Source organism: Rhinopithecus bieti, unplaced genomic scaffold, assembly GCF_001698545.2.
Source record: "Rhinopithecus bieti isolate Rb0 unplaced genomic scaffold, ASM169854v2 scaffold_7724, whole genome shotgun sequence".
Classification (NCBI taxonomy): Eukaryota; Metazoa; Chordata; class Mammalia; order Primates; family Cercopithecidae; genus Rhinopithecus; species Rhinopithecus bieti.
In genome coordinates, this window is record NW_016805612.1 from 1,655,000 (window position 1) to 1,681,329 (window position 26,330).

Below are 26,330 nucleotides of genomic sequence, written 5' to 3' on the forward strand. Positions count from 1 at the left end.
GGGGAGGGGAGAGGAGAGTCTCTTAAAAATATTCCTTTGGTCTCAGTATCTTACAGAAAATGAGGAAAGGCTTGTGAGAGCAGACCTGAACTCCATTCTACCTCTGACCACTTAGCCCAACATGATGGCAGCAGCAACAATAATTACTGAGAAACTGCGAAAGGCACGTAAATCTCAGACAACATTAGGTTTTCAGCCCCCAACAAACCTACCTAACTGGAGATGCATCTACCAGGAAACAATGGAACCATTAGGCCTTGGTTTTATTATGACAGCCCAGTTGGCTTCCATAGAGAATGTGATTAAAGAAGCCAGCAGAAGAAAGATTTCAAAGAGGAGGAAGTGACCAACAGTGTCAAACACTACAGAGACATAAGTATACAGACTAAAATGAATATGTTTGATTTAACAATACAGGAATCAAACTTAGGGAAAGCAGTGAGTTCAGTAGTAACGAATTATACGTAAGAAAATAGAGTTAATTTGACTACTCTTAGTAAAAAGCTGGGTAGAAAGGGAAGGAGAAGAAAGACTCTTGATGGCTAGAGAATATTGAATATATTATATTTTGGATTAGGTTAGTACAAGTAACTATTTCTTTTTTTTTGCAGTTTGAGCGGAGAAAGGCAGTAGGCAAAGAAGTTGTAGACTGAAAAACAAGTGATGGAGCAATGATCTTCAGGAAGTAGAGATCAGGAAGTAGACCAAGCAAAATCTAAAACATGAATAGAGGATAAGTCAGAGTGAGAAAAGGGCCAAGTCTTCGTCTCCTGAAAGAAGAGGTTAGGGGTAAAGCATGGGAAAAGATGCTAGTACTCTTGTAGAGGTCAGGGAGGATCTAAGCAAATTTCCACCTGTTGCCCTCAATTTTTCTCATTGAAGTAAGCAGGAAGTTCATCTGCTAAGAGGTAGAAAGCATATCGTAAAATAATAACAGAATGAATGTTTACAAATACCTATTACAGACAACAAGAGACAGTGATGACTAGGAACATATAAAATTCACCAGGATACCAGTTGAAATCTGAGACCATGAATTTACAACAATAACTCCAAGTCCCAGCAGTTCTACAGTAGGAGCCAAACAGACAAACAGATTGACCCAAGGTTTGTTAATACCACCATTTATTCATTCATCAATTATTAACCATCTGAATTATACCAGGATGGTTGAAGACTGATGAAACAACACTAAGAGATTTGTGGAATGGACTAGAAAGAAAATGGAACAAGTAAAGTTGACTATGTATTTTAGATGAGAGGAAGTTTGGCAAATAGGTTAGACAGGGAAAGAAGTGCAGCCAGAAAAGAAGAAATGAAGTGGCTGGGTGTTGGAGAAAGAGAAAAATGAAAAAAAAAGGAAGGAGAAAAGAAAAAGGACAGAAAGTTATAACCAGAGTACAGACACAGGCATTTAGTATTTCTGAAGAATAGTAAGGTCCAATATCTGGCAATGGGAATAGGTTGCTGAAACAAGATGTAGGTGATGACCACTGGAACTGATGTATGATGAAGTGAGAGGTGACAATGTTGCCAAGACATTATATCCAGACACTCAGATTGCCAAAGATAAATCAGACATGAATAGGATAAGAAAGAGTTGGTCAAATTTCCTACTAGATGTGGATGAATAACCAAGATATCAATTAAGGATAGAAGACAGACAATAAAATGAATAAAATATAAGATAATTCAATGATGAAACCAGAAAGAAAAATATTTTCCTATGCAGTTAAAAATACAAAAGCTCAAAAGCACTGCATCTATTCTTATAGCACATGGACTGAATAAGAAGCCATATTTCTAGGGAAAAGTCAGAACATGCAGAGGAAGCAATCTGTTAAAAAGTTGAGGGTAAGCTAAAACTATAAAACTCTTAGAAGAAAACACAGCCATAAATCTACATGAACCTTAGATTAGACACTGATTTCTTAGCTGTAACGCCAAAGCACAAACAACAAAAACAACAAAAGAAAAAATAAATTGGATATCTTCAAAATTCAAACCATTTCATACTTCAAAGGACAACATCAACAAAGTAACATGACAACACAGAAGATGAGAGAAAACTTTTATAAATCACATATCTGGTAAGGAACTTATATCTAGAATTTATAAAGAACTTCTACAACTCAATAATAAAAAGACAACCCAATTAAAAATGGGAAAATAATCTGAACAGACACTTTCCCAAGCAAAATATACTTATGGCCAATAAACAGATGAAAAGATGCTCACATCATTAGCCAACCAGGAAATGCAAATCAGAACCATAACAGAGGAATAGGGAGCTATTGCTTAATGGGTATAGAGTTTTAGTATGAGAAAATGAAAACATTCTAGAGATGGATAGTGGTGATGACACACAACAGTGTAAATGTACTCTGTGCCAGTTAAAAATGGTTACCGTGGTCAATTTTATTTTATGTATAGTTTACCAGTATTGAAAAAAACACAATGAGATACTACTTCACACCCAGTAGGATGGCTATCATCAAAAAGACAGGCAGGCCAGGTGTAGTTGCTCACACCTGTAATCCCAGCACTTTGGGAGGCCAATATGAGAAGATCACTTTAAGGCCAGGAGTTTGAGCCCAGCTTGGGCAACACAGCAAGATCCTGTCCCTACCAAAACATTTTAAAAATTAGCTGGGCACAGTGGTGCTCATCTGTAGTCCCAACTACTTGAGAGGCTAAGGCGGAAAGACCGCTTGAGCCCAGGAATTCAAAATTACAGTTACCTATGATCACACCACTACACTCCAGGGTAGGTGACAGAGTGAGACCCTGTCTCTTAAAATACACACGCACACATACAGATAATAACGCGTGTTGGTGAAAATGTGGAGAAATGGGAACCTTCATACATTGCTGAGGGGAATGTAGTAAAATGATGTAGCACTTTGGAAAATAAGCTGCCTGTTCCTCCAATGATTAAACATAGAGTTACCATAGAATCTAGCAATGTCAATCCTAGTTATAACTCCAAGAAAAATGAAAACATGTCCATACAAAAACTTGTACACAAATGTTCATAATAGCATTATTCATAATAGGCAAAAAGTGAGAACGCAAGTATCCACTGACTAGTGAACAGATTAACAACATGTGGCATATACACACAATGAAATACAGCAATGTATCACTAAGACAGAATATGCTCTGAGAAATGTGTTACTAAGCCATCGCTTCATTGTGTGAACTTCAGACCGTACTTACACAAACACAGACGGTACAGCCTACTACTCAGCTAGGCTATATGGTACAGCCTACTGCTCCTAGGCTACAAACCTGTACAGCCTGCTACTGTACTGACTACTGCAGGCAGCTGCTACACAATGGTAAGAATCTAAACATATAAAAGGTACAGTAAAAATACTGTATTATAATCTAAAGAGACCACTGACTTATATACAATACATCGTTGATTAAAGTTGTTATGCAGTGCCTGACCATATTGCTAATCCACAAAAGGGAATGAAGTATGGTTACATGCTATAAATGCAAAGTGAAACAAACCAGACAGAAAGGTCACAATAGGAAATGTCCAAAATAAGAAAATCTACAGAGATAATGTCGGTTAGTGATTGTCTTTGGATGGGCAGAGGGAGAATGAAAGGCAGTGCTAAGAAGTACCTGGTTCTTTTTTTTTTTTTTGGAGACAGAGTCTAGCTCTGTCGCCCAGGCTGGAGTGCAGTGGCTGGATCTCAGCTCGCTGCAAGCTCCGTCCCTCAGGTTTACGCCATTCTCCTGCCTCAGCCTCCCAAGTAGCTGGAACTACAGGCGCCCGCCACCTCACCCGGCTAGTTTTTTGTATTTTTTAGTAGAGACGGGGTTTCACCGCGTTAGCCAGGATGGTCTCGATCTCCTGACCTCGCGATCTGCCCGTCTCAGCCTCCCAAAGTGCTGGGATTACAGGCTTGAGCCACCGCACCCGGCCGGGGTTTTTTTTTTTTTTTTTGAAATGATGAAAATGTCCTAAATTGATTGTGGCAATGGTCATACAATTCTATGAATAAACTAAAATGCACTGAATTGTACACTTTAAATGGGTGAGTTGCATGGTGTATGAATTATATCTCAGTAAAGTTGTTATTACCAAAAAGAAAAAAAAAGTTGAGAGTGGTCAAAGGTTCTAACGTAAAGGCCATGAAAGTCAAGGAAAACCCAAGGAAATGTTACAGATTAAAGGAGACTGAAGAGACCTGACCGGAATGCTACTATGAATCTGAGATTTTTCATTTCCTATAAAGGACAATATTGAAACAATTGGCAATAACTGAATAAAGCTAATACACTAGCTTATAGTATTGTATTAATACTGATCATTGTACTATAGTGATTTAAGAGTGTGTCCTAGCTTTTGAAATATACGGGCATTTAGAAGTAAAGGGCATCATGTTTGCAACTCAGTTTCACAAGGATCGGGATGGGGGGAAAATGTGTACACATAAAGAGAATGAGAAAATGTGTTAAAATGTTAATATTTGGGGAAGCTGGGTAAAGAGCATATAGGAACTCTATATTTTTACAACATTTCTGAGTGATATTATGCCAAAATGAAAAGTCTAAGAGAGAGAGTGTGCGTCTGTGTGTGTGTACATGTGTGCATGCACCTAGAAGAAACAAAGATGGCCCTGATGAAGATGGCGACTATGATGATCACATAGAATTTGCCTGAATGTATATAGCTGAAAATATATCCTCCAACTTAAAATAGTACTGATTACATTTGCTTTTAAGGCAGGAAGTGGGATATCGCCAACACATGATAATTTAAATCACTGGATGGTGTGTGGGAACCCCAGGACCTTAAAAAGAAAGGTCTGCCAAAACTGTAAAATAAAAAATAAAAAATAAAAATTTAAGTACTTGATTACAAACAGAAGAGAAGTTTATTAAATGATTTAAAGAAAATATTATGTCCATTTTGGTTTCCAGTAAGGAAGACAATGGAGGAAGCAGTGGGGAAAAGGGAAAAAAGGGGAGACCAAGAGGAAAGGGAGAGAAGAGTCAGGGGAGGGGAAGTTACATGGAAGAGGGAGAAGTCAGGAGAAAAAAAAATGAAGGGTGGGAGGCACAGAAAGAAGAAAAAATAATCGAGAGCAAGAAAACAAACTCAGAATTCACATACAGTAATGAAGAATATATTGAACTCATTCTGGGAGAAAAGGAAAGTTGTTATTAATTAATACTATAAATTGAAGCCCTGAATACACAAGAGCTTATTCTCTAGCATGTAATTCAAATAAAATAAATAAAACAGTATCTTGTGTCCTTCAGGCACTTAGTTATAAATATACACACAAAAAAGACATGCAGTATGTTCTATTACTGACTCCATATGTTCTCAACAGTGAAGAAAGGAGTTGGTGCATAAACAATTCATAAATAACATTAATGAGTCATTCTACTGCAGAACTTTAAAAGAAATCCACAAAATATTTTATTCAGCTATTATCAGCTATTCCAAATTTATAACTAGACATGTATTGAAGAAACAAGCCTATACAATGGCATGCAAAGCAAATAAAAATGCTATTCTAAAGTATCCTAATCACTCAGAGCAGTGCTGTCCACAGGACCTTCTGCAGTGATGGAAATGTTTATATGCTGTGCCATCCACTATGATAGTCGCTAGCCACATGTGGTTATTACAGACTTGAAATGTGGCTACTGTTACTGAGGAACTTAATTCATATTTAAATAGTCAAATGTGGCTACTGCAGCCATACTGAAAAGTGCAGCGTTAGGGAATGGCTAAGGGAGCTACCCAGTTTACAGTAATTTGTTATGACAGCCTTAGGAAACGAACATACATCTCAAACACAATTTTGCCAACTAGGCTTAAAAAAAAAAAAAAAAAAAGTCCACTCATTTGAAGCTGTCAGAGAACAAGCTGATATTACTCTGCAATGGAAGGCTCTGCTTTAGTATGCACTTGAAGTATTTTTTTCCTGAAAAACCAGCAGCTAGATAAGTTAATGACTAGGAATAACACCGTGACAGCTAACATTTCTTGAACAATTACTCTGTTTCATGCTCTACACTGACACTTCAAGTGCATTATCACACTTAATCCTCAAATACTACTAGGCAAGAGGAGATAGTACTGTTATGTTTTCTTTTCTTTTCTTTCTTTTTTTTTTTTTGTTTTTTGTTTTTTGTTTTTTGAGACAGAGTCTCCCTCTGTTGCTCAGGCTAGAGTGCAGTGGTGTAATCTCGGCTCACTGCAACCTCCACTCCCTGGGTTCAAGCGATTCTCCTGCCCCAGCCTCCCAAGTAGCTGGGATCACAGGCGCACGCCACCACACCAAGCTAATTTTTGTATTTTTAGTAGAGATGGGGTTTCACCATGTTGGCCAGGCTGATCTCGAACTCCTAACTTAAGTGATCCGCCCACCTCAGCCTCCCAAAGTGCTAGGATTACAGGTGTGAGCCACCACGCCTGGCCGATAGTACTGTTATTTCTGAGACTGAGAGAATTGAGGCACAAGGATATCAAGCTAGAGTTTTGCCAATGATTCCTAGTAGATCTTGTCCAGAAATGGCAGATAGGTGGTCCACTTGATGAATCTCTCTTTTCCTATGCACATGGAGGTTATTATTAAATGATCATAAAATGCCATTCAACTGAACCTGAACTTTCAAGAGACTCAGACAACAACTATTTTCCCCAAACTTTCCCCCACAAATCACCATTGGTATAAATACATTCATTTAAAAAATATTTGTTAAATACTAACCATGAACTACAAAGTTCTAGTAGCTGGGGACATAATAGTGAAAAATACAATGTCCCTACTTTGGGAGGGCAAGGCTGGAGAATCACTTGAGCCCAGGAGTTTGAGACCAGCCTGGAAAACTACAGACACCATCTTTACAAAAATGAAAAATTAGCCATGTGTGGTGGCATGTGCCTGTAGTCCCAGCTACTCAGGAGGCTGAGTTGGGAGGATCACATGTGCCCAAGAAGTCAAGGCTGCAGTGTGACGTGATCACATCATTGCACTCCAGCCTGAGTGACAGGGTGAAACCCTGTCTCAAACAAACAAAAAATACAACATCCCTGCTTCATGGACCTTATATTCTAATTAGGGGAAAGAAACATGCAAATAATGGAAAACCTTCATTTGCTATAATGACGGACACTATGAAGAAATTAAAATATCAGGCCAGGTGTGGTGGTTCATGCCTGTAATCATAACACTTTGGGAGACTGAGGCGGGAAGATTGTTTGAGCCTAGGAGTTTGAACCCACCCTGGGTAACACAGCGAGACTCCATATTAAAAAAAAAAAAAAAAAAAAAAAAAAAAGGAAAAGAGAAAGAAAGAGAAAGAAAATCTGAGTGAGATTAGTGGTAGGAGGCAGAGAGCAAAATTTTTCTACAGTGGTCCAGTTAAACTTACTGAATAGGTAGCATTAATCCTTGGACCTGAACCACTGACAGAGGCATCAATGCGAACCTCTGGCAGAAGAGTAAGTACAAGGACTGAGAGGCTGAAATAACATAAATGGGTTGTGTGGTCAAAAGAAGACCAGCAATTAGGGACACAGTGGTAAGAGATGACGTCACATAATGATGGTAGAAAGAGTATGTGAGACCTTGCAGTTTATGCTATGTGGTTTAGATTTTATTCTATTTGCAAACGAAAGCCATTGGAGGGTTAATAGAATAATATTAACAACATTGCTCAGGTTAATTATATTAAAAATGTGAAAAACTGCTCTTTGTCCATATTTCTCTATTAGTTGGTATGACTCTTATTAAGCCTGCATGAATCTGGCTGGGGTTTTACTATCTCTTGATTTTATCCCAAGATGCCTCAAATCTTTTCAGGAGTAAAAGAAGTTAATATATTATAGATATAGATATAAAAACATACATGCAAAGTACTTTCTTATTAGCTGTCTTAATTTTGATTGTACATAAATAAATAAAAAGACAATGTCATTTTCATTCCAATCAAAAAACATCACAACCAAAACTTTAAAACTACCTGAAAACTCCACTCATCTATAAAAGGAAAAAGTGATATCAGGGTCTAGTTTCATTCTTTTGCATGTGGCTCTCCAGTTTTCCCAGCACCATAAAGATACTATCCTTTCCCCAGTGTGTCTTCTTGGTGGGCTTGTTGAAAATTAGTTGAGTGCATATGCTTGGTATGCTTGGATTTATCTCCAGGCTTTCTGTTCTGTTCCCATTAGTCTATGTGTCTGTTTTTATGCCAGTGCCATACTGTTTTGATTACTATAGCTTTTTTTTTCCCCCCAAAGAAACAGAGTCTTGCTCTCTTTCCCAAGCTGGAGCTGGAGTGCTGTGTCACAATCACAACAACTCACCACAGACTGGAACTCCTCGGCTCAAGCAACCCTCCTGCCTCAGTCTCCCAAGTAGCTGGAACTACAAGAGTATGCCATCATGCCAGGCTAATTGTTGTTGTCGTTGTTGTTATTATTATTATTTTAGAGACAAGGTTTCAGTATGTTGCCCAGGTTGATCTCAAATTCTCAGCCTCAAGAGATCCTCTCATTTCAGCCTCTGGAGTTGCTGCAATTATAGGCACAAACCACTGCTAGCCACAATAACTTTTTATACTGTAATTTTAAATCAGAAAGTGTGATGTCTCCAACTTTTTCTTTTTCAAGACTGTTTTGGCTATTCAGAGTCTCCTGTGGTTCCATACAAATTTTAGAACTGTTTTTCTATATTTGCAAATAATGTCATTGGAATTTTGATAGAAACTGCTTTGAATCTGTATACTATACCATACACAAAAATCAGCTTCAAACAGATTATAGGCCTAAATGTAAGACCTGACACTGCAAAATTCCTGGGAGGAAACTCTCCCTCCTTAAACATAGGGAAAAAGATCTTTGACACTGGCCTTGGCACTGATTTTTTGGATATCACACCAAAAGCTCAGGAAACAAAAAGCAAAAATAAACAAATAGGACTACATCAGGCTAAAATGCTTCTGCATAGCAAGGGAAGCCATCAACTGAATGAAAAGGCAGCCTACGGATTGGGAGAAAATATTTGCAAACCATATACCTGATAAGGGATTCACATGCGAAATATATAAGGAATTCATACAACTCAATGGCAAAAAATTAAATAACCTTATTTAAAAATGAGCAAAGGACCTGAATAGACATTTTTTCAAAGGAAACATACAAATGGCCAATGAAAATGGATATAAAAAGCTGCTCGACATCAGTAAACATTAGGGAAAGACAAATCAAAACCACAATGAGCTATCACCTCATTGAGGATGGCCATGCCAAAGAGACAATAAATAACCAGTGTCAGCAAGGAACCAGAGAAGACAGAACCCTTATGCACTGTTGGTAGGAAAGTAAACTGGTACAACCATTATGGAAAACAGTATAAAGATGCCTCAAAGACTTAAAAATAGAACTACCCTATGATCCAGCAATTCTTACATATCCAAAAGAAATGAAATCAGCACTCTGTAGAGAGAGCTGTGCTCTCAAGTCCAATGCAGCATTATACACAATAACCAAGACATGAAAACAATCTAAGTATCCATCAATGGATGAATGAATAAAATAACTGTGGTATATTTAAGTAATGGAATATTATTCAACATTTTTAAAAGGACATCCAGTCATCTGTGACAACATTGATGAACCTGGAGGACATTACGCTAAGTAAACTAAGCCAGACACAGAGAAAAAATACCGCATGATTTCAATTGTGCATAAAATCTTTACTTAAAACAAGTCAAATACAGAGAAACAGAGAGTAGTGTGGGAATTGCCGGGGTGGGGAAGGGGAGAAAATGTGAAGTAGATCAAAGGGTACAAAATTGCAGTTATGTAGGATAACTCTAGAGATCTAATTACATCATCAGGGCTATAGTTAATATTGTATACTGAAAATCTACTAAGAGTAGATATTAGGTGCTCTTACTACACACAAACATAAAAAGTAACTACAGAAGGAGATGGATAAGTTATTTTGTTTGACTCTAGTAATCATTTCACTATGTATACATAAAAACATTGTACACCTTAAATATATACAATAAAAAAGGAAAGAAATGCCCATCTTTCCATCTCCATTAAGAACTATATATATAGTCTTTTCCATCAAATGTATATTCAGGTGTTTCCCCTTTACCATAACGAAGTTTGACTGAATAATCAGCATCTGACAAGTCAAAGTACAATATTAACTTCTCTATTAAGCCAAGTCCCTACCTTACATAGTAATGGGGAAGGGCCCAATTTCCAAATCCCTTACATGTGGGGAAGCTGACAGCAGTCACTAAGCTAGCTTAATGTGTTTCAACGCTGAGAAGACTTTTCTTGAACTCACAAGCCCGTGAGCAAGTTTGCTGTGTACCACAAAAGAGCATTTGATGTTATGTGTGATTTAACTTTAATACTCATCTCCCAGTATATTTTCATCTTTAATCTCTTCATTCAAAAGATTCTTCCCCAAAGGTAGAAATAGTCCTTTCAACGAAAGTTATGTGACAGCACATTCCTCATACCACTGAAGACATATTTCACCTGAATGGTACCAGTGAGTGACTAATACTGAGTTAGAGATAAAAATTACTAATGGAAAGATGAGGCCAGGCTAAAAGGGTGCCAGTAAAATGAGAATCGGTACCAGGAACCTCTCTTCCTCCTAAACGCAACTAAAATACCTATTAAACTTTCTGTAGGGGTGAGGGATAAAGGAGGCAAAAAACCCCTTCAGCAATAAAAACAAAATTCAACAGGCTAAGCTCAATCACACATAGAAACAGTGTTTGGGACATCAGAATACTCCTATTAAGTAACAGAACATACTACAAATTAAAAGATAATTTAAAAAGTGATACTAAAGTTAAACACAGAGTAATATTATAACTAAAACAAATACACATTAGAGATGTAAAATACCAATTAATAAACAATTTTATACATCAAGCTTGTCCAACCCACGGCCTCTGGGCCCCATGTCGCCCAGGACGGCTTTGAATGTGGCCCAACACAAACTCGTAAACTTTCTTAAAACATTATTAGATTTTTTTTTTTTTTTAACTCATCAGCTATTGTTAGTGTTAGTGTATGCTAGGTGTGGCCTCAGACAATTCTTCTTCTTCCAGTGCAGCCCAGGGAAGCCAAAAGATAACTCCAATTATACATAATAGGCAGAATAATGATCTCCCGTCGACATCCAAGTCCTAATCCTTGAACCTGTGAATATGTTACTTTACATGGCAAACACAACTTTCTGGATGTGATCAAGATTAGGGACCTGAGATAAGAGTAACATGGATTATCCAGGTGGGCCCAATGTAACCACATGAATGTCAAAAGAACCTGAGAACCTTTTCCACCTGTGGGCAGAGTGGGCGGAGGGCAACATAGGGAGAACCTGTCCCTATTCAATTAAAAAAAGAAAATAAAGATAAATAAATAAAAACAAACTACATTTGTGATACTCTGCTAGAGCAGCAAAGAAAACTAACATACTAATTAAGAAATAAACATGGGCTGGGCACAGTGGTTCATGCCTGTAATCCCAGCACTTTGAGAGGCTGAGTCAGGAGGATCCCTTGAGCCAAGGAGTTCAAGACAAGTCTAGGCAACACGGCAAAACCCTGTCTCTACAAAAAATTTAAAAATGAGCCCAGCATGGTGGCATGTGGTTATAGTTTCAGCTACCTGGGAGGTTGAGGTGGGAGGATCACTTGAGCCCAGAAGGTCAAGGTTACAATAAGCTATGAGTGCACCATCACACTCCATTCTCAGGGACAGAGTAAGACCTTGCCTTGAAAGAAAGAGAAGGAAGGAAAGAAAGGCGAGGAGAGGGGAAAGGAAGGAAGGAGAAGAGAAAGAAAGGAAGGTGAGGGGAGAGGAAGGAACACATAAACATATTATAGAGTTAGCATCATAAAAGGATAAAGGAAAAATGTTTGAACAAATGCTGCTCAAATAACTAGGAACAATATGAAAAATTAAAGTTAAATCCATATCTTATAATTTAATAGTCACTCAAAAAATATTTATTGAGCCAGACACTGTACTAGGCAGAGAAGGTAAATGTACAGTATATATAAATATGTAAAATAATAATAAAATCTCTGGCACTATAGAGCCTATCAGTAAGTGTCCATCACAGTAACATGCAAATGGATTGACAGTTGGATAAAGCCTTTACGTATTTTAAAAACAGGTGAAAGAGAGACAGAAAACATTAGATACTTTATCAGACATGTTCCCTTGGAGAATATAGCTTTCAAGTGTTGAAACCACATTACAAATTACCCACCCACCCTCCAAAACTCCGTGTTTCTAACTATATCAAAATTTTGAAACACAATAAAAAATGACAAATATGAGCCAGCAATCCCTCTTCTGTGTATATACTGAAAGGAGTTGAAATCCCTACCCCATAAAGATATTTGTACTCCAGTATTCATTGCAGCATTATTCGCAACACCCAGATTGAAAATAACCTAAGTGCCTTGTAGTGTATATATACAATGGAATATTATTCAGCCTTTAAAAAGGAGGAAATCCTGCCACTTCCAACAACATGGAAAGACATGGAGGACATTACGCTAAGTGAAATAAGCCAAACACAGAAAGAAACATAATGCATGATCTTACATATGTGTGGGATCCTTTAAAAAAAAAAAAAAAAAAAAGCTCAAATACACAGAAATAATTTTAAAAACAGTGGTTACCAGAAGCAAGGGAGGGAGAGCTGGAAATGGGTTAGGGATTGTGCTTAATAAGTAGATTTTGGCTGCTCTTGACACAAAAATAGTAACTCTGAAATGACTGACATATAAATCTGCTTCACTATATATGTGTCCCAAACATCATGTTTCAAACTGCAAATATGTACAACAAAATTTATTTTTAAAAATATATATAAAAGAGATATAATGGTTGAATATGAGAGGGTGATTTTTTTTTTAATGATCGCCTATAATCTCAGCATTCTGGGAGGCCAAGCCAGGAGGATCTGAGCCCAAGAGTTTGAGACCAGCCTGGGCAACAAAGTGAGATTTCATCTCTCTTTAAAATAAATTTTAAAACTAAAAATTCAAGAAGAAAAAAAAGACGGACAAATATTTCCGTTAGCCAACAGGTTGTTTCTTACTAGCTCGGAGTTGGAGGTCATTATATCCCTGACCCCCCCCCTAGGCTCGCTCCGCTTCAAGCCTTGGCAATACTCTTTCTCAGTCAATCTGGCTTTTCTTTCTTCTCTCAACAGTATCCTTTTTGAGGAGCTGAAAGTGCTTTATTGTCGATGAAGTAAACCTTTTACATTTCTTTCTTTGCTGGGTTGTGCTTTTGTGTCCTAAGAAGTAGTTTCCTAACTCAAGATCACAAAAACAGGAGGAAAGATGGTAAATGATTTGAATACCTTACCAAAGATATATAGATGGCAAAGAAGCACATGAAAATATGCTCAACATCATTAGTCAACAGAGAAAAGCAAATTAAAACTACAATGAGACATCACTAACATACCTAGTAGAATTGTTTTTAAAAAATTGACAATACTAAGTACTGATGAAGATGTGAAGCAGCCGGGACTGATGATAGAAATGCAAAATGGAATAGCCACTTTGGAAAACACTGGCAGCTTCTTAAAAGGCAAAAGAGATGCTTACCATATGACCTGGCAATCCCAGGTATTTATTTACCCCAGAAAAATAAATATATGTATCTACACAAAGATACATTGTGGATGTATGTTTACAGAAGCTTTTCATAATAGCCTTTAGCTGAAAAGAACACACATATCCATCAACTGGTGAAGAGACGAACTGTGGTCCACTAGCACAGTGAAATAATTCTAAGCACGAAAAAGTAGCAACTACTGATAACTGAAACAACATAGATGAATACTGAAGGCACTATGCTAAGGAAAAGAAAAAAGACACAAGTAATAGATTCATTTATATGACATTCTCAAAAAGACAAAACTATACGAACAGAGATCGCATCAATGGTTGCCAAGGACTGGGGGCATGGGAAGAGTAGGCATATTTGAATACAAGAGGCACAAGATAACTTTTAAGCACAATAGAAATTATGTGGTGACTGTCCAAATTCATCAAAAGTGAATTTAACTGTTAACTATACCTCAATAAATGTGACCTAAAATAAGAAAAGACTGATATAATGAACATACAAGAAAATAAAGGACAGATAATGAACAAAGGGCATGAAGAGACAACCAGTACATTATACTGCTTCTCTCCTTCACCTGTTCATGCTGTCTTCCCCCGCTGCCCCAACACAGTGTTTCACCCTGTCCTGTGGTTCACTGAGTGCAATCCCCTTCCTTCTCTCCACCCTCACTATTGTACTCATCACTCATCTGCACAACTCTCCACACTACACTTCTTAACACTCCCCACTCCGCTCACTCCTTTTGCTTTTCCCCACCAGGCATCTCACATACAGATGCCTACTCTTATACTGTTGTTTCTAATTGAAAGTCCTTTTTCCTTTCTCCACTCATTGAGCCACTACTTAATATCAGAGGCCTATGTAAAGCATGGCTGCATCCTGTGTGTGCCCATAGCCCTTCTCCCTATGCAGATTAATCACAAGGATTTGCACCTCTCATCAGATGTCATAGTCTTTAGGGAGAATATATGTTGTATTCAGCTCAGTATCTCCAGCAAATGGTTTAGTTCCAGGCACACAGTTGTGCTCAATGTTGATTCTACTATTAAGTAAATTAGTTAATTTTTTAAAAAATAGCAAATACAGAGCACTATGGTCCAGGTTCCATGCTAAGCACAGTTACATGTATTAATTGATTTTTTTTTTTTTTTTTTGAAAGTAGAAACAGGGTTTTACCATGTTGGCCAGGCTGGTCTCAAACTCCTGACCTCAAGTGATCCACCCACCTCAGCCTCCCAAAGTGCTGGAATTACAGGCGTGAGCCACTGCGCCCAGCCATATTAATTGATTTAACCCTTAAAAAACTCAGAGTCAGGTTCTGTTATTATCACCACTTAACGGTAGAAGAAACTGAGGTACACAGAGGTTAAATAACTTGTACAAGGTCACACAGCTAAGAAATAGTGCAGCAGGGATATGAACCCATGCAATCTAGTTCCCAAATCTATGATATACTACACTTTACTCATTCAATAGGTGAAACATGTATGAATACAGGTGAGATAGATGACGCCAAAAAAAGTGAAACCAACAGGTCAAGGAAGGGAAAAACATAAATGGGTGTTTAAATTTACATGTCATTCTCTCACAATACTGCCTTTTAGACAACGGAAGGTCAAAAAATAGAATATGGCAAGAAGAAACGTTCAAAGTAGAGGCAAACAGGAGGAGAGAGTTCCTCAAGCCTTGCCCTCAATACCGATCCCACTGTTACTGTGACACTGCTCCACTTTGTGAATTTGTTTACCTTTTGCAATGTGGTATACGATAGAAATATTCTCAAATGTAGCTTTTCAAATGCAGCTTTAACTGTACACATAATTTTCAAAATTAAAGTGCTCGCATTTGAAATAGTCAAAAGTCAATCCTGTTTCACTTTTCAAGATTACAGCAGCCTGCCTGAAAAGATGTTTAACCACCGCAAATCAACCTAGTAATAGTCCCTGAGATAAGTGGACACCTGTGTTAAACCACATTTCTGTTCAGCTCTCCAAAGAAAATGTTCACCTGCCTGCAAGGCTCATGGCTGGCACATGAGGAAGCCTTGTCATTTACAAATTTTCAATATCAAATTTTATATTCCATTGTGAATTCCATGTTTTAACATTTTACAACCTATCTATTAATTTGCAGTTCATTTAGAATCTCTAGAGCTATAATTAGTTATAATGATCAGTCCAATGAATTTAACACCAAAACAAACTTCAAATGTGGTCCTTGCTATTAACACAGAAAAACTACACAAAGCACACAATTTCATAAACACGCTTTCTAGTAATAGAGTGAGAGCCTAACTTCCTAACAAATGCTGTTCCTGTTAATAATGGATACTGTAATAACAGATCAATAATACTACCTTAGGAAGAAGAACTCAGCAAATAAATATCGTTTCACTCACCTCTCCCTAACACAACTCACAACCAGCAGACACAAAGCGTATTTCCATCTGAGCCTTAAAGAGAAATTCCCAACTAATTGATCTCACTATGGTCTAGGGACCCATCTGACTAGATTCTCTAGGAAGCTGGAGAAGTTCTGGACTCAAACCAGACGTCTCTCCCTAAGAACCAGAATGTAAGCTCAGTGAGGACAGGGATCTGGGACAATTTTATATACCGCTGCATTCCCAGCTCCTGCATAGTACTGTGCTTAGAACAGTACACCAAGCACATAGTACCTGGTGAACCAAAGAAATAATGTTATGGCAGGTCTAGGATTTGAAGCCAGGCTTTCTGATGCCTAAAGTCTACTACTCTTTTTTTACTGCAAATGTTAAGAGAACATCCTATTTTCTGGTTAATCTAAAAGAAACTTTCTGCCAACAAAGTAGCCTAAAAGAAAAACAGAAGCATTCAAACAGGTATATTCACAAGATATGAAACTATCAACAGCTAACATAAACGACATAAACAAATAGTAGTAATAAAAATGGCCTTGCATGAAAACTCTAAGATAGATGATTAACCATAACTATTTGTTAAAAGAGAAAAGGAATTTTTAACTGTAAGGTGAAATGTTTCAAGATCCTGAAAAAAGACAAAAAGATCTTGATTCTATACTGGTCACCAATAAATATACATCATCTAGATATAAAATTTAAACTTCACTTCATGCTAAGAAAAAGGTTTTGGCTAAAACTTTTTATTCAAGACACTTTTGTTTTCAAATCTGTTCTTTCTTCTCTTCCATTGTGAAGAAATTAGACAGGTTTGTGCACAGATTTTTGCCCCAACATGGGAGAAGTATAGAGGTTACGACCACCAAAGCCAGTGCATCTGGACCCAGAGGATGACAAGCTTTATTTCTGGTTTCGATGCTTTGTTATTTTCTTTCCACGCACCATCACATGAATAACATTAATCACAACTAGGTGATTTCAGGGGAGAGTGGGACAGGTGATAATAAAAGGCCCAGAGGTCAAATAACTGCTTACCATGTATTCTCACCACACAGCCTTACTCTGCTTACTAAAATAAATGCCCCATTCCTACAGGCTGATACTGATGGAAATTAGAATGTTACGATGGTAGTAATTTCTCTCTTTATTAATATCTTCTTAAATGCCTATTCTATGAGCACTTTCAAACATGGGTAAGAACAATAAAAATCCTTTAACTCAGATATGCAATAAGTAGCTTGCTCACCCAATGATCCCCCACTCATGGAAGCTTTTGATTTTACTCACCTGGGTCAATAAAATTGACACATTCTTCCTGTACTGTAAGGTGACACAGATAAAGGCTAGCAGAAGGTAAAAGCAGAGAATGCAGTTACAGTTGTTCTTCCTTCCAACTCTATTAACATCCTCCCATCATAGAAAATTTGTAAAGGAATAACATTCTTCACTCAATCACACAATACAATTCTAAGCTTCCTGCTAAAAATCGTTTCCCAAGTCACTGAATTTAAACATCTATTCTTTTGCACTTCAGAATTGTTTTCTCTTCGTATAAAATATAATTCATTTCTTTATTTCACTGTAACTCACTATATTTCAGTAGGTTTCTAGTTTTATAGCAATTCTATAGAACAATTCTATTCAAAAGTAGGTCTCTCTAAAGATAAAATTCAGATAATTTTGTTTCCTAATTTGTAATTTGTTTTCAAAATTTTCATTTATGTGGACATAATTTTCACATGTAAAAAGTCAGTGATGATAAATAAAATGTCACATACCTGCCACAGAAAAAAATGCTCCAAAAATGATATTAACAAATAATAATCTTATACTTCAATAATACTTAAAGCTGGTAAAGATATAATTAAATTACACCTCTGAAATGTTAATGATAGTGTGATCCCACTTTCAGAAACTTTTCAAATACATTAATTTTAAATTAAAATTAAAAGACCAGTGAGAGCATTAATGTATTATGTATATTTCCTAAAACTAGAAAATTCTTAAATTCAATAATTAAGAAATAGTTAGGTAAATTATGTTACATCCTTCAATAGAACACTAATGCCAGACTTAAAATGGTTACAAAGCTCATGAAATAATCTAGAGAAATAAGAATACAAAATAGTTTTGAGATTACAATTAAGTAAAAGATGCAAAGGTTAAGTCTGAAGGAGGTAAGCAAAATTATAATTGCATTATGGCGAGAGAAATATAGATTTTATTTCTATTCACTTTTCAAAATGTGTTCTTATTTCTCCAATTGTAAATGAACAAAATAAAATAAACCTAAAGACTACTAGCGGTAACAAAATGGGACTATGTGCCAGAACAAAACAGCAAAAGAAACTCTCAACAGAGTAAACAAACAACCTACAGAATGGCAGAAAAGGTTTGCAAACCATGCATCTGACAAAGGTCTAATATCCAGCATCTATAAGGAATGTAAACAAATTTACAAGAGAAAAACAAGCAGCCCTATTAAAAAGTGGGCAAAGGACATGAACAGACACTTTTCAAAAGACGACGTACATGCGGCTAACAAGCGTATGAAAAAAAAGCTCAATGTCACTGATTGTTAGAGAAATGAAAATCAAAACCTCAGTGAGATACTACCTCATGCCAGTAAGAATGGCTATTATCAAAATGTCAAAAAATAACAGATGTTGGCAAGACTATAGAGAAAAGGGAACACTGACACACTTTTGGTGGGAGTGTAAATTAGTTCTACCATTATGGAAAGCAATGTGGCAACTCCTCAGAGAGCTAAAAGCAAAACTACCATGTGACCCAGCAATCTCATTACTGGGTATATACCCAGAGTAATATAAATCATTCTACCATAAAAACAAATGCATGCAAATGTTCACTGCAGCACTATTCACAATAGCAAAGACATGGAATCAACCTGCAATGACACATCAGATAAAGAAAATGTGGTACATAATATACACTATGGAATACTATGCAGCCATTAAAAAAAAAAAAAAAACGATAGCATGTCTTTTGTAGGACTATGGATGGAGCTGCAGGCCATTATCCTTAGCAAACTAACGCAGGAGCAGAAAACCAAATACCATACTTTCTCACTTTTAAGTGGGAGCTATACGATGAGAACACATGGACACATCAGGGGTAACACCACACACTGGGGGCTGTTGGAGGGTAGTGAGTGGGAAGAGGGAGAGGATCGGGAAAAATAACTAATGAGTACAAGGCTTAGTACCTGGGTGACAAAATAATCTGTACAACAGTCACGTGTTTAACCTATATAACAAACCTGTGCATGTAACCCTGAACTTAAAATAGAAGTTTAAAGAAAAAGAATGTTAACCACAGAACAACACAGGTGCCGATTAAATAGAAACAAAATGTTCATCTGCCAGTGTCACAGCTTTGTGTCGGCCCTGAAAACTGGACTGACACAAAGCTGTGACTTTGGCAAATAAACTCACATTAATAGCCCTGAGTGTCCTCCCTTACACTGTATCTGGAGAATCTCCTGCACATCCTAACATACACTTTTTCCTGCACACAATGGAGTTTTAAAAAATGTTGCCATAATATATGCAGAGAAGAGGCTTTTGCCACATTAAAGAAAGTCTGTTGTTCCCTAACTTTATTCCTTGAGATGAAATCTAAGATCAACTCCAAGCTTTTACCACATTCCATCTCTAAAAAAGACTTCCAACTAGTTTCCTATTTCCCTACCATAGCAGGATTATGTTTACAGAGAAAGTTAGTCTGACATGAAAAGAGAACTCGGGACTCCCATATTCATTTCATTCCTTAAACCAAGAGAAATCAAAATGTAAACAGACAAATGGTGAAAACAAACTAAAGTTACCAAACATTCAAGTTCTGTTTGTTGAAAGTGAGAATGTTTGTTCGAAGATTATTAAATTTGCTAGCAGGGTAAGGACTTCACAGCAGAAAACAAGTTCATTACACTGAGAACATGATACAAGAACCTGTCAGTAGTGTATTAAATAAGGAAAAATCTATTATAAAGTTCAAAGCAGATGCCAATTAATCATGCAAACTTCTTCTATGAGCATATGATGTTTTCACACTTTTTTAAAATTAACATAGCCTTTTTAAACAAACAACATTGCTAAGTTTATCACCTACAGCTTCAGTAGAATGTTGGGAAGGAAAAAGCACCATCGTTTGATCAACCAATATTGACTGAATATCAGCTACTTGAGGGCATTTTGCAAAAAGTAATTGGCTACAAAGAGCAAGAGAGAGAGAAGACAGTAATCTCCTTACTTCACAGAGCTGACTGCCTTCCCCCAAAAAAGTACGTCAACAACAGAAATACAATGTGAAGATTTTTTTCAGGCAATCAACAAACACTTATTGAGTGCCTAGTATGTGCGAGGTATCACGGGAAAGGCTAGAGAAACATGGTGAGAGTTTTAAAAAAAGATTGAAAAACTATTCTCACGAGGCTAACAATTTAAATAGACAGGTGGGCTTTATTCAAAGAATTATATGACAGGTAACTGCACAGTAAGCAAAGAGAAACTAGAGAAAAGAATTATGGAGGACTACACAAAGTAGGAAGAGAAAGCTTTACAGGTCATCATGCTGGCGCTGAGACTTATGGTGGTAGGTATAAGGGAGGTGGGGCATTTGAAAAAAGGCATTGATGTACTCGGGGGCGAAAAGCAAGTAGCTGAGTGAGGTGGAAAAACTGTAATGACCTGGAAAGCGATGGTAATAGATAGCCAAAGACCGGGTTATTAAAGGATGTAAATTCCACACTATGGCTTTTTATTGTGTTGCTCTTTCTTAATGAGAGAAACTAACACGTTTTTATGCTAAGGTGAAAAAGTTACACAGAAATGACAGTTTCAGGGACAATAAGGAAAATATGTTTAGGACAGCCATAAGTGTAACACAGCTTATAAATAACCTACAAATAGAAAATAAAATGTGAAGCTATTATAGGTGTTAATAATATAAGATTTTCTCTTTTTGCATCAGGTACAAGCTTACCCCAATGATACTCAGTCCCTTAAGGTAGTCCTGGCGAGGCTGGGCTTGAGGAACGCATCCAGCTAGTACGATTTTCTTGTTCTCCTCTTGAGCTTTCCTAAAACATTGAAGAGAAAACAGTGTGAATTCCTTTGCTCATGGGGATACTCTTAGAAACTGTTGTTAGTGCATATTAGTTCTCCAAATAATAATAGGCCTATCTCACATGAAACAGGATTTTCTTATAGCTGGTTAAAGACCACATAATAAAACTTCTGTACAATATGTCTATCATAGCATTAAAGAACACAACAGCAGTCCAACCTGATAATGCCATTCATTACCGTCTCATTACAAAACAAAAAAATTCATTATTTTTTATTTTATTCCCAAGGATATGAACCACTCTTGAAAACCGCATTTTCCAGACAGGCAAGCTAACTCTTCAAGTAGGTTACTTATATTAAATGTTAATGAAAATATGCCTAAAACTTAATAGACTATTTCCTAGTCTTTTGACCAACATAAAAGTAAAATATACTTAAAGAAACTGAAACAGAGAAGAGTAACTAAAAGGCATAATGTCCTATGTGCTAGTAATTCGCACATCTCCTCAGTCCTGCTCCCTAGAGACATGCTACAGTTGATTGCATATGCTTACGTCCAGACACCAGACTATCCCTCACATATGCAAGCATATATGGGAAAACAAGCTGGTGCTTTGTACATACAAACATATTTGAATGTTTGAGAAAGTATTTCTGGATTACAGAAACCTAGACGTGAAATCCACACTCAGTTGTGTAATTATTTCCTTAGTATAAATCCTAAGTAACTGGGTGGAGTGGTTCACGTCTGTAATCCCAGCACTTTGGGAGGCCAAGGCGGAAGGATCACTTGAGCCCAGGAGTTTGAAACCAACCTGGGCACCATTGTGAGACCATGTCTCTACTAAAAATAAACAAATTAGCGATGCATGGTGGGGCACGTCTGTAGTCCCAGCTACTCTGGAGGCTGAGCCAGGAGGAGCACTGAAGCCCCAGGAGTTCAAGGTTGTGGTGAACACCACTGATGATGATAGCACCACCGTACTATGGCCTGGGCAACAGAGCAAGACCGTGTCTCAAAAAAAAAAAAAAAACTAAGAAGTAGAAATGCTGGTTCAGAACTATACATATATGGCTTTTTTAAAGCCTTTCTTTACTCAAGAGAGTTCTAGCAATATATTTGATGTGACATTATTCATTCGGGTATGTGTATACATAGCCAACATTTATTTTGTGCTAGAAGACAGTAGTGAACAAAGTAGAACTTATATTCATTCCTAGAAACTACTCAAATCCTTTGCCCATCTTAAAATTAAATTTTCAAGTCTTTAATTCTTTTGCATGTGTATGGGTTTTGGAGTGTGTTTTGATGCTTTGTTCACCTTTATTGCTGAGTCTTTGGGCACCGAATATTATGTACCAAATTGGGTCGCTCCTCCCACCACTACAAGCAACCTCTAGGTTTCTGAAACCAACTGAGAAAGGTAAGGGTATTAGCAGCCCAGTTTTGGTAGGTGTGACATTAAACTCTACTACTATAAAGTGAAAGGTCTCTAAGCCTGGCACACCTTTTTGTCTTTGTCAACTTTTTCAAGAGTACAAATTCAAAACTAGATGCCAACAAAAAATTGGGCTCTTTGTGATAAACAGCCACATCAAAATTTTCTGGGAAGTACAGAGAGAATGATTAAATAAATGAATAGAGTACAAAATACTATTTTAACAGCACCTGCATTTCATTTCAATAGCTTCTTAGAACACTTTGATATAATTTTCTTCTTGGAATCCTGAAAAGCTTGTTAACGAAATAAAACAAATCTGACTTTGGTAGATTGCATAACACATCCAAGAGAATTATTGTCTGGCTTTGCACCTTGTTTTACTTTTTATCAGTACCAAGCAATCATTGCACATAAATACTTTTCTTGTATTAAATGTGAAATACCTTATCAAACAAAAAAAATCTTTCCATTTTCATTAGCCATGTATACAAAGAAGTTAACATCAAGTTGCTTTAAGAACTTTCATTATAACACATAGAATCACTGCCAAACATCCAAGAGAGATGTTGAGATGACTAATAATTAAATCCAAATTTTAAAAGCTTACTTCCTATAATGCTATTCAATTACTTATTCAACATCTCTAAGACATTATTACACTGAGTGTTTAAGAGAACACAGTAATGAAGAAGACAAGTGCCTTGCACTCAACGAGCTTATAGTTTACAATATTTGAAATATAAAAGAACATAAAAAACACAGCATCGAGTAAGGTGCCCTTGGTGACAGAGAGATGGATAGCTAACATACCACGAAGAGGAAAAGAACATGCAGAAAGGAAAACACAGGAAAAAGCTTCACGAAGAAATCTAGGAGGATTTTATTGGCAAGACAGGAGTAGGAAAAATGGAGATAGAGGCAGAGAAAGCTAAGGGCAGTTGTTACAGCATGAACAAAGACAAGGAGGAGGAAAGCATTTCATTATATTAATAGAAATAATTTCTGTATATGGGAGAATGAGAGGCTTATATTGTAAAAAGAATCTTAAGAGACTAGAGAGTCTCTGATTTCGTGGGCCATATGGAAATCTCTTAAGTTTTGGTGGCAGAGTGGAACTTTGAGAACGTAACATTGGTGACAGAGTGTAAAATGTCAATAGATTTGACATTGACATTCACTTTCTGTTTGCCCTAGATAGAAGGGGAAAAGAAGCCAGGAGGTGAGGAAATTAATTTAATACCCTAGACAAAAGGATCAGAGAACCAGAATGCATGTGGAAGATTTTTTAAAAGATGATGATGATTAAAGAAACGGAGATTAATTTTCTTGCTAGAATATACTTGAAAAATACCAAAGGAGGAATCAAAGGTAATGCCAAAGTTTTAGTCTAAAGTAGGGGTCAGTAAACTTTTCTTATTTATTTATTTATTTTTGAAACAGAGTTTCACTCTGTTGTCCAGGCTGGAGTGCAGTGGCGCGATCTCAGCTCACTGCAAGCTCCACCTCCTGGGTTCACACCATTCTCCTGCCTCAGCCTCCCGAGTAGCTGGAATTACAGGCACCCACCACCACGCCAGCTAATTTTTTGTATTTTTAATAGAGACGGGGTTTCACTGTGTTAGCCAGGATGGTCTCGATCTCCTGACGTCATGATCCGCCCGCCTCAGCTTCCCAAAGTGTTGGGATTACGGGCGTGAGTCACCACACCTAGCGGGGTCAGCAAACTTTTCTATAAAGGGCCTGAAAGTAAATACTTTTAGCTTTGCCAGTCATAAGGTCTCTGTTGCAACTTCTTAACTCTGCCACCTTAGTGCAAAAGCAGCCATAGACAATACTTACATAAATGGGCATCTAATATTAATAAAACTTTATTTACAAAAACAGGCAGCAGGCCATAGTTTGCTAATCCACAGCTTAAGAAAACAGAGAGAGAGAGAAAAAAAAAAAAACAATAACAAAGAAACAGTTGTTCCACTGGTTGTCAGAGCTGACTGAGTATTGGGATAGAAGGTAATAAATTCACATAGGACACACTGAATCTGAGATTCTAGCAATGCCCATCAAATCTCTAAAATGCAAGTTGGCTGAATGAGAATAAATAAGGACAGATTTCAAAGTGATAGTTGATGACAGTGGATGCAGCAGTGTCAAAGTGTGAGAGAATCTAATTGAATATAAAACATTACAGTTTTATGGAGGTGTACAAACGTTTCTATACGATCAAAAATAATAGTGTGAAAACAAAGAACCAATGATACTATGACAATAAGATCTGTGGTTAGCGCTTACATAGCACTTAATCAGGGTAACAACCATTATGTAATTAGTTATGCAGAATACTTGAAAACAGTACAGCCAATATATAACAACTCAGGGATAATGTTCTCATGACATGAAACAGGTGAAGGCTTATTTTAAGGGAACAAGAACACCAAAAGCTAAAAGAAAATTGAGGTGCATGATTAAGTAATTCACACAATATAGCCATTGATATGGTTAGGCTGTGTCCCCACCCAAATCTCATCTTGAACTGTAGTTCCCATAATATCCACATATCGTGGGAGGAATCTGGTGGGAGGTAACTGAATCATGAGGGTCGTTTCCCCCATGCTATTCTCATGATAATAAGTTCTCATGAGATCTGATGGTTTATAAGGGGCTTCCTCATTTGCTCAGCTCTCATTCTGTCTCCTGCTCCCCTGTAAAGAGGTGCCTTCCGTCATGATTATAAGTTTCCTGAGGCTTCCCCAGCCATGCAGAACTGAGTCAATTAAACCTCTTTTCTTTATAAATTACCCAGTTTCAGGTATGTCTTTATTTGCAGCGTGAGAATGAACTGATAACACCCATGTAACAGACCTGCACATGCACCCACTGAATCTAAAATAAAAGTTGAAATTAGTTTTTAAAAAAAGGGAAGGCCGAGCGCAGTGGTTCATGCCTATAATCCCAGCACTTTGGGAGGCCAAGGCGGGTGGGTTGCCTAAGGTCAGGAGTTTGAGACCAGTTTGGCCAACATGATGAAACCCGTCTCTACTAAAAGTACAAAAAAATTAGCCAGGCATGGTGGCATGCACCTGTAATCCCAGTCACTCGGGAGGCTGAGGCAGGGAATTGCTTGAACCAGGCAGACAGAGGTTGCAGTGAGCCAAGATCGCACCACTGCACTTCATCTTGGGTGACAGAGTGAGACTCCATTTCAAAAAAGAAAGAGAAGAGGTGCAGCAGCTTGCCCCTTTAATCCCAGCTCTCTGGGAGGCCTAGGCAGGTGTATAGCTTGAGTCCAGGAAGGCGTTTGAGACCAGCCTGGGCAATGATGTGGAATTACACTGGCTTTGGGGGGAAAAAATTTCATTATTTCTTAATATTTGGCTTTAAAATTCTAAGGCAGACCAGAACTATAATCCAAGCCAAAATCATAGCCGTCATGGAATATGAACACTATACTTTACAAGTCACCAAATAAAGTAGCAAAGTTTTAATGCAAATTCACAGAGTATTTTTGTTCTCAGCAGTCCCTTCTTATAGCTTGTTCTTTTTGTCTAGTTAGCTTTGTTCAGGTTAATAAAAGCCTTTAAAATTTTCCTTTAAAATGTACCCATCACAGACATATTTTTAAAACCTTTTATCCTGCAAAATATGAATGGTGATAAGAATAATACCCTAAGAATATTTAAAATAGTATTAATTTCAATGTCTTCAGATAGTCTTGAAATGCTAAT

At 37.2% G+C, this 26,330-nt stretch overlaps 1 protein-coding gene across 1 annotated transcript in view; it reads right to left on the reverse strand.

The window, feature by feature from the left end:
* The window catches only part of CDKAL1 (CDKAL1 threonylcarbamoyladenosine tRNA methylthiotransferase), a 603,344-nt gene that overhangs the window by 483,403 nt on the left and 93,611 nt on the right, over positions 1-26,330 (reverse strand). Inside the window, exon 3 of the mRNA XM_017873093.1 lies at positions 21,081-21,177. Within this exon, the coding sequence (XP_017728582.1) occupies positions 21,081-21,177 (97 nt within the window). The remainder of the gene's footprint in view (positions 1-21,080; positions 21,178-26,330) is intronic.